At 34.7% G+C, this 9,997-nt stretch overlaps 1 protein-coding gene across 1 annotated transcript; it reads left to right on the plus strand.

The window, feature by feature from the left end:
* Positions 1–5,536: 5,536 nt before the first annotated feature.
* LOC104217043 (purine permease 1-like) lies at positions 5,537–7,855 on the plus strand. The gene is made up of 2 exons (XM_009767197.2): positions 5,537–6,331; positions 7,360–7,855. The coding sequence occupies exons 1-2, from the start codon at positions 5,621–5,623 to the stop codon at positions 7,705–7,707; spliced, it is 1,059 nt and encodes a 352-aa protein (XP_009765499.1). The 5' UTR covers positions 5,537–5,620; the 3' UTR covers positions 7,708–7,855.
* The last annotated feature ends 2,142 nt before the right edge of the window (positions 7,856–9,997 follow it).

The raw sequence follows: 9,997 nt of genomic DNA on the forward strand, positions 1-9,997 counted from the left end.
AAGGTCCAGACAAGCATGCAGTGAACCTGGAATTGAAGAGATGTACATGCAGGGCGTGGGACTTAACTGGAATACCATGCCCTCATGCCATCAAAGCTTTACTCCATAAAAAGCTTGATCCTTTAAGTGAGGTGCATTTGTGGTATTCCAAAGAAGCTTACATGATGGTATATATGCATAAGATACAACCTATTAGAGGTGATTAATTCTGGAAAATTGAGCCAGAACATGCTATGTATCACACCTCCTTTTTCCTATCCCGGAAAGAGTATTAGGGAGTTTTTTCCAATTTAAGTGACAATCGAAACAGGATTATTTATTAAAATTCAGATCGCCACTTGGGATAATTTATGGTGTCCCAAGTCAGCAGTTTAAAATTCTGAATCGAGGAAGTTTGACTCTAATCACGGTCTGCGAATACAGAAATCCGGGCAAGGAATTCTGTTAACCCGGGAGAAGGTGTTAGGCATTCCCGGGTTCCGTGGTTTTAACACGGTCGCCTTAATCATACTTGGCTAAATCAAATTGTCTAATTACATGTTTAAGAACCTATGTGCATTTGCCTATTTTAATTAAGAAATTATCTTGCAACGGGTCACGCGTACGTGTACCCATTTGTTTGGTGCGTCAAAAATCATGTCACGCGAACATGTCCACAATTAATAACGCTTTATTATTATTAAGAAAGTTTGGTCGAAGTTGTGCGAACGCATACTTTGGTTTTGTTTTTAAAAATCGCAATCATGTCACGCAAACGTGTACGCAATCACGATGGTATATTAAACACGCCTAAAGACTTTTCTACGAATATTTATGAATTGTATCTAAATTATAAAATTAAAGACATACCAACAGAAATTCTATGAACCCATAAAATTGACATACTAAGATAACATCAACAGGATCAAATAAGCTCCAAAAAAATCCACTCGTTTTTAATATTAATCACAGCTTTGAATTTTTCCGAGAATAACTATGGAGGTCACGTCCATTTCTCATCCACAAACTCACAATAGCAGCTAGATACAAAATTTTCACACAAAATTGCTACAAGTTCAGAATTCTCAACAATCCAACAAATTGATAATGGAATTTAAACCAACAAATCCTCCAAAACAAGTAGGTACAAAGTATTACAATAAAATTCATACTCAACAAAGCTAACGAGAAATATACAATTTAAAGAAATGCGACTTAATCATGACCATAAACATCACGGATACTAGCAAAAAGGGAACGGACCTTTGAACAAATTGAAACTCAACCTCAAATCGGAATCAAAGAGCAACGATTTCAAATCGAACCTCGACGGCGCCGGAAAACTCTAGGAATTTTCTGCTCAAAGCTTCTATTGGATTTTCGCCTACTTCTGATAGCTCGCCGGTCTGGTTAGGTGGTTTCCGGCGAACTGTGGTGGCTGGTTTAGCGACTGGGGGGCGGTCACGAACGTGCTAAAAAACAGCTAATGGAAGGTGCTAATTTGAATGCTCATATGAAGAGTCCAGTATTACCACTAGGCCATAAGTCCTAGTCAAACAATCTAGATTTCAGTGTTTGATTTCTGATTTTCCAAATAGTTACAATATCTTATATCTTAAAATCCGATTAAGTTTTGTAACTCAGTAATTCAAGAAGAAAAAATAGGATTTAACTCTCCGTAATAGGTGAAACGAAATAAGACAGTGTTCAGCGACTGGTCTTGTTTGCTTGGGGGGTGGTGAAGAAGACAATCTTCAGGGTGGGGTTTTAGGATGAAAACGGCGCTCCTTGTGTGTTAGGCATCTAGGTCCATTTTTTTGTTGTCCTTTTCGGCTGATTGTAGAGCATAGGGATACATGTTTTTGTTGGGGTTTTTAGGTTAAGGGGTATGAGTCTAGGAATTATAGGCTTGAGAATTATGGGTTAGATCCGAAAATTAGGCTTAAAAATAGGCCGTTTGAGCCCAAATTTTATTCTTTCCATGCGAACGAGACTAAAAATACGATCTCATTTATTAATTAATCCTACTTAAGTAAAATAACTATTAAAATAAGACTGACCGTTAAAACAAAACTATTTTTTGTATTTTTCAAGATTAAAAATGACTGCAAAATATTAATAAAACTATTTTTTGTAATTTTCATTTTCTTGTAATAAAATAAAGTAAAAGAGTCAAAATTAGTTGAAATAGCGATATTAGGCCTAAATTAAATATTTACATGCTAAAATATAAAAAATCTTGGGGAGAGTCAAAAATCACATGGCTACACTATGGAGCAAAATGGTTGGTAGACCAAAAAGAGAACAAGAGAAAAGGATGATGCTAGGAAGAGAGAGGGGTTATGTTCTGCTTCAAGGAAAAGACTACTTTCATGTGAGTACTGTAGTGAACCTGGTCACAATATTAGAACTTGTCCATTGGTAATCTTTTATTCCTTACTAAAATTTGTTTGTAGTTTAACAATTTTAGTTCCATAGTAAACATATGTTTTATGTCTTGTAGGTTCATGGTAAGCACAAGCATTTGTTCTAAGGAGAATGTTCTCAAACAGTGGAAGATGTGCCCTTGACAGCACCTGAAGACAATCAAAATTCATATTTTGCCTTCATGCATACCCTTGGATACAATGTTTCTTTTAGTGAACCACCAGCCCAACTGCCTATTCAAGCAAAGAAATCTGCTCAACAAACCAGTCAAGCAAAAAAATCTGCTCAACAAACCAGTCAACCAAACAAAGCTACTCAACACAAACCTTCTGCAACTAAGAAGACAAGTAAACAAGCTGCTACACCTTCAAATATACTAGTAGATGAAGATGATATTGATGATGTTACTGGAGATGGAGATGATGATGAAGATCAGGATTTTGAGGCCAGTGCTGATATCTGAAGCTTGGACTATGCTTCAACAAAGAAAGTTGCACCAAATACCTACTGATACCAGGAATATTAGTTTTAAGGGAGATGAAACTGGTGTAAATTGCCAACTAATCTACCCTATTAACCCAAAAAGGTGACTTGCAAAGGTAAAACAGCTGTGACTCCTAACCAATTGATAGCCGAAAAGGAAGCAAGAGTTGGAAAGCAAAAGGCTAAGAGTGCTAAAACTTCCTCTAAGTAGCAGCCACTTCATTTAGATCCTTGAATGTTTTGTAATGACTGATTCAAACTTCACATTTTTTTGTTATTTTGTGGTGAATCAGTTATGAATGGTGTTGTGTTGATTCAATCCAAATTATTTTTGATGGGCTTAATTTGTGGTGAAACAATGTAACAGCATTCATAAGTCTTTATGGTTGTTAATTATCATGTCTTATGTCCTCTAATTATCTATCTTTGATGAATCTCTTATGTGGTTGTTGCATAGTGTTTTTAGTACACTTCACGTATGTTTGAAGTGCAATTCCAATGACCTTATAATATTTCCTATCTATTCATATGCCTTAGTGTATCAAAAACCAAAAACAGATGATCCAAAAAAAAAAGACAGAGAGATTATAATGGACAATAGTCAAAATTCTTGATTGAACACAACAAGAATTACTACAAAAATTGCATATTTGTTCATTGACAAACAAAAAACTAACTGAGTTGGGTACATTGCAGTGCACCTGCAAATATTTCTACTACATCCACAACAACAAAGTTGTTAAAACTGGATACCAACTAACATTTAACAGCCACACAACTTCATTTGACCCAGCCATTAACGTAATACAACAAAAGAAAAATGCAATTTCAACTTCAACACATGGTCATCAAGGATACAAAACAAACAAAAAGATGCCCATGACAACAACAAATTTTTTTTTCATCGTTTCAAATTTGATTCCAAATTCGACACTTTCTTCTCCAAGCAAATCACTTTGTTCATATCTGCAGTATTACTACCTAAGAATTTATCTAAGGTCTTCTTCAAACTGTTCCTTTCTTTATGAAGGGCATTCAATGAAATCTTTTGAGTATGGATAAACATTGACACATGGGGCGGAAGATCTTCATCGCAACATTCCAAATAACGACAAGCAATGTCTTCAGGACGAGGACATTTGAAGAATGTACGACCACCATTCATAGGCGGCGTAGCAGTAAACTGGTTAGCAGTCAATCCGCAAAAACTTATGCGGGACTGACCTGATTCACGAAAAGAAGTAGAAGATTTACATTATAGAGGACTCCAACTTGATTTTGTTGAATTTGAGAATTCAATTTGAGAGGTGAGAGATGGGGAATTTTGGTCTGCAAAGAGGAGAGAAGAACGATGGCTAACAGATAAGATACAATCAGTGTTTTATTTAGGTTATTTGTTTATAGGTCGGAGCGGGTGGGTTTTTTTGGGGCGGGTAAGATTCACCAGATCGGATATGTAAATGGGGTCTTTTGTTTTAATATAGGGCAATGAGAAATTGCAACGTAATTAGTAATTAAACTTTCTTTCTTTTTTTAGATATGAGCCGTTAGTTGGAGTGACATGTAAAAGCCAGGAAAATAACGTTAGGAATACCAATGGCCCAATAGGTGGATGGAGGGTATTTTTAACCCTGAAACTATAGTTCAGGGTCAGTTCTAGCCATTTTCCAAAATATATATATTTAGTATATGCTACACTTAGAGAATCATGTATTCAAACTATGTATATTCGTATGTCTATAAATAAAAAATTTACTCTAATGCTCTTTTCTTTTTCATCATTTTAAAAGAAAATCATATAATTCATCTAATTAAGCTCTAATTCAATTAAAACTGTTTTTTTATTTGTAATGTAGCCAAGATAGAATCATCTTGTATGGAAATACATAAAAAAAAAATAACTCCTCTATCTCTATTAAATTATATAAAAAATTATTTCAAAATTCACTAATATGTGTCACAATACTTAGCTAATATTTTCAAAGGTACAACATTGCTGATCAGCTGAGTCTAAACAGTCTGGTGATGAATAAACAAAAAACTATGACGCCATCCAACTTTGATTTTCTTTTTCTTAATTTCTCTATTTTTATTGATCGTGTTGTAAACATGTCTGACATTTATTATTAAGTGCACATAGCCAAAACGGAGGGAATCTTTTGATATAAGACAAGCTATTATTGTTGGCAAGTGGAAATGCAAAATTCTACCGACCCACTAATAATTATTCAATTCTTAACTAAAACACGTTTGTCCCATCGTTGTTAAATTTAACCCATATTTTTGTCTTCACAAGTGCAAATGCAAAATTCAACGCTAACAGTTAGAATAGTCAAGGCTATTTACACGGCACAGTCCATGGTGGGCTATTAGTTTTCCCTAGAAATTCAACGCTGCAATTTAATAACAAAACTACTCACAATCATTGCTTTTTAGGTCTTTGCTCTAATACTTATTTTTTTATTGTTATGTCCTCCCCTTGTGAATCATGTGAAAATTACTAGTACCATAATTAATTAAATCATAAGAAAGCCTTCTTAAAGTGGGGTCACTCCATGTCGTGAAACAAATCATGGGAATGACTAAAATGTTTCTCAATTATAAATAGGCACAGGCTGCAGATCTATCACTGCAAGAGATCCAAAAATCCAAACATTAGTAGAAGAAGAAGACCATTCAGCCTAAGCAGCATACTACTCCAATTTAGTATCCAAATCACTTGAAAAGAAGTATGGAACATCATGGATTAAACACCACTATGAGGAAAATCCTCCTGCTCATTAACTGTTTAGTACTTGCTGTTGGTATCTGCGGTGGTCCTCTAATGATGCGTCTATATTATGTCGAGGGAGGTTCAAGAGTATGGTTTAGCAGTTGGTTACAAACTGCTGGATGGCCATTCACCCTTATACCTCTTGCCATTCTATACTTCTATCGCCGAAAAACTGAAAGTTCTAGTGCCAAGTTATACTTTATAACACCCCGAATTTTCATTGCATCATTCATTATTGGCATTGTCACCGGTGTTGATGATTTTCTCTATTCGTGGGGCGGATCAAAACTTCCCGTATCAACCTCTTCACTTCTTCTTGCTGCTCAACTTGCCTTCACGGCAATAGGTGCTTTCTTCATAGTGAAGCTAAAATTCACACCCTACTCTATCAATGCAGTGGTTCTGTTGACAGTTGGTGCTGTTTTATTAGGTGTTCGATCTAATGGTGATCGGCCAGAGGGTGTGACAAGTAAAGCCTATATTCTTGGTTTTATGATGACACTTTTGGCAGCAGCTTTATATGGAGTTATTTTGCCTTGTATTGAGTTGATTTACTTGAAGGCAAAGCAAGCTATTACTGCTACATTGGTATTGGAGATTCAAATGGTCATGTGTTTTGCTGCTACTGTTTTTTGCACTGTTGGAATGATCGCCAATAACGACTTTCAGGTATTTTTCCCCCTTAAACTCATCACTACCCAAACATCTTACTCGCTGTTGCAGTTATCTTGCACTATTCTTTTGTGGGTTTAAATTCTATGCATTCTCAATTTAAATTTTTTAATCAAGTCATTTAAAAAAAAAATTATAGGTAAATTTTATCATATATTAAGAATTGATAACCTTATAAAAAGAACTTTACAATTTAAGGTAAATAATATGAATTTTTAATATTAGTCCATTTCAGATTAAATGACACAATTCTGCATTTGAAACTATCTAACTTTAAACTTCTCGTTTTACCCTTAATAAGAAATTTTTAATAACTATATTATATTATGCAAGTTTAAAATCACAAAGTTTGAAACGTCTTAAAGACACATATATTATAAAATATGTTGAAGACCCAAGATTCATAAATGTATTTTTCTTAAATTTCGAGTCAACACGCAAATTACGTCACATATTTTGAAATGGAGATTGTAAAATATTTCTCTTTTATTACAGTTAGATCCCTAAGGCCTTCAAATGAGAAGTTTATCAACTAATTCTCTTTAGGTGATGATCTATTGGTTTTCACCAACGATCAATAGTCCATCCTTTAGGATTTCTTATAAATTATTTTCCTCTTTTCATCTATTTTTACTCATTTCATTTCCCATAAAATTTTCTGATCTTAATGACAAGAGAGAACAAAAGCCTGTAATAAGACAGTAATGAAGGAACTAGCTCGAAACCCCAAATTATTAATATTCCACATATACGGATGAAGACTCATTTGTCATGGAATTCATTTTTTAAATTTGGAATACATCAACATCGGGGGTTTAGACTGATTAAGATATTTTGCGTACATGATGCATTATATCAAAATTTGAATACGTCAAAAATATAGGAAAACTGGAACAGTATTGGATTCGAATATATTAACCTAAAAGATGATATATCATAGGTATACTTTCTCGGTTTTAATTTTGTTTTAGCTATACACTATCTTATTAAAGTGCAAGGATTAAGATATTGATCAAAATTTGCAGGCAATATCAAGGGAGGCAAAACAATTTAACCTCGGAGAAGCTAGATATTATACAGTGATAATATGGACTACCATTATTTGGCAGTGTTTCTTTGTGGGTGTTATTGGAGTCATCTACTGCTCTTCTTCTCTGATGTCTGGGGTTATGATCGCAGTTCTACTTCCTGTTACTGAGGTATTAGCTGTAGTTTTCTTTAGGGAAAATTTTTCAGGTGAAAAGGGCCTTGCTCTTTTTCTTTCTCTTTGGGGTTTCGTCTCATACTTTTACGGAGAGTTTAGACAAACAAAGAAGCAGAAGAATAAAAGTCCAAAAACTGAGATGACAATGATGCATACCGAGTCTGTTTAATTTATTGAGTCTGTTTGATTTATTATTCACGGCTATACGGATAAAGAGTTTGTATATTTTTTGTAGAAAATAATATACGTTATTTTTCTGTAATTGGTACTTTTCGTTATGTTTGTGAAAGGATCTCTTTCTTTAAAATTTCTGACGTTCCTTCTATATGCAATACAACACTTTGAAAGATTTGCATTTGCCAGTAAATGATCAGTTTTCATGATTTATTCATTTTTACATTTATTTGACACCACAATAAAATACGGATTAAGTAAAAAGAGATTGATGGATACTGTTTCGACCCAGAATTCTCATTCTCGGGATCGTGATGGCGCTAACATTTCACTTGCTAGACAAGCCAACGCTAAAATAGTTGTAAGACATTTTCAACAAATCAAATTAACTGATGCCAATTAAACTGAAATGACTGAAATAAAGTGCGAAAAGTCATAACAACTGAAATATCAAAATACAACTCCAGATCTGGTGTCACAAGTGCACGAGCTACTAAAATGATACAGATAATGGTCTGAATGAATGTAAAACTGTTTGAAAAGAATACACATCTAGGATAAGGTAGAATGGGACTTCAGAGCTGCAAATGCCGAGTAGTTGTACCTCAAATCTCTGTCCGATAGTCAACCCGAGCAATCTACTGACCGCCACTGGGACCGACTCCAAAATCTGCACAAGAAGTACAGAGTGATGAGTACAACTGACCTCATGTACTCTGTAAACGTCGAGGCTAACCTCAAAGAAGTAATGACGAGGCTAAGGCGGGTCACTTACAATAACCTATCCACAATATAATAATAATGACAAGAAAGGGAAAACAGAAAATAAGGCGGTTAACTCACGATAATAACTCAACCCTTGAAAACCAGTAAAACTAGAAATACCAATCCTCAAGGTCTCGTACAAAAACATCGAAACCAACACAATACAATAAGGAATATAAAACAAATAAACTGTTGCGGCGTGAAACCCGATCCCACTGTACAAACACGATCCTCCCTTATCCCACCATGTAAATATCAATAACAAGCAAAATATGTTGTGGCACGCAACCGAATCCCACCATATAATCAGAGTCAATATCATAATTCTCCCTTATTTAACCATGTCAATCCTCCCTTATTACACATGTTGCGGCATGCAACCCGATCCATAAGCAAAAATCAGTAAATGTAATAAATTTCGCAACTCAATTCACAAGATCTACGAATAAGGAATAGGAAAGCAAAGCCATAAAGGAAATCTCGTACCTAACCAAGAAGTGCTACAATTTACAATAACCAACAAGACAATCCCAATATTTGACAGTTAAAGTGTAAAAGTAAGGCAATTGAAGCAAGTAACAATTAAATCATGAAAGCATGAGAGAAACTATTATTATAATACCAGAATAATAAATGACAAGTAGCAAGTTAAGGCATATGAAGCAATTAAAGCATGTGATAGCTAAGAATAGAATAAAAAAAATTAATGAAAATAGAAAAGCATGAAAGCAAGTATTTTGACGGTATATATACACTTGTCACCTCGCATATACGCCGCTATACATGTAATTCACATAGCACATAGCTCAAGGGTTCCTAATTCCCTCAAATCAAGGTTAGACCCAATACTTACCTCGCTCTGCATGCAAATCAAAGCTCTACTAGAGCTTTTCCTCTAAAATCCGCGTCCAAACAAATCAAATCTAACCAAAATCCACTCAATAACATCAAATAATGATAGAAAAATCAATTATAATACGTAACTTTAAGATCTTTATACCTTTCCCAAATAAACGTGTAACTCTATTTTTGTTCTTGCTTTTAGACTTCATCAAGACGATTAATATTATTCTTTTACGATCAAATAGAAGGAAAAGAATAAATACCGAAACATATACGGAAAAGGGCCAGAACTGACCCTGAACTATAGTTTCAGGGTTAAAAATACCATTCGTCCATTTATTGGGCCATTGGTATCCCTAATGTTATTTTCCTGGACCTTACATGCCACTCCAACTAACTGCTCATATTTAAAAAAAAAGACAGGTTATTACTAATTACGTGGCAATATCTCATTGGCCTATTTTAAAACAAAAGACCCCTTTAATTTTACATACCCGATATGGTGAACCTTACCCGCCCTGTCACGACCCGGATTTTTCACCCTTAGGAGTCGTGATGGTGCCTACTAGTGAAAGCTAGGCAAGCTCAACCGCTTGAACAATTTACCTTTTTCCCATTTTTAATCCTTTAACAATTATGAACCAACAGTTTATAAACAACGGAATTTAAACAAGCGG

The sequence above is a fragment of the Nicotiana sylvestris genome, chromosome 3 (genome assembly GCF_000393655.2).
Source record: "Nicotiana sylvestris chromosome 3, ASM39365v2, whole genome shotgun sequence".
Taxonomy (NCBI): domain Eukaryota; kingdom Viridiplantae; phylum Streptophyta; class Magnoliopsida; order Solanales; family Solanaceae; genus Nicotiana; species Nicotiana sylvestris.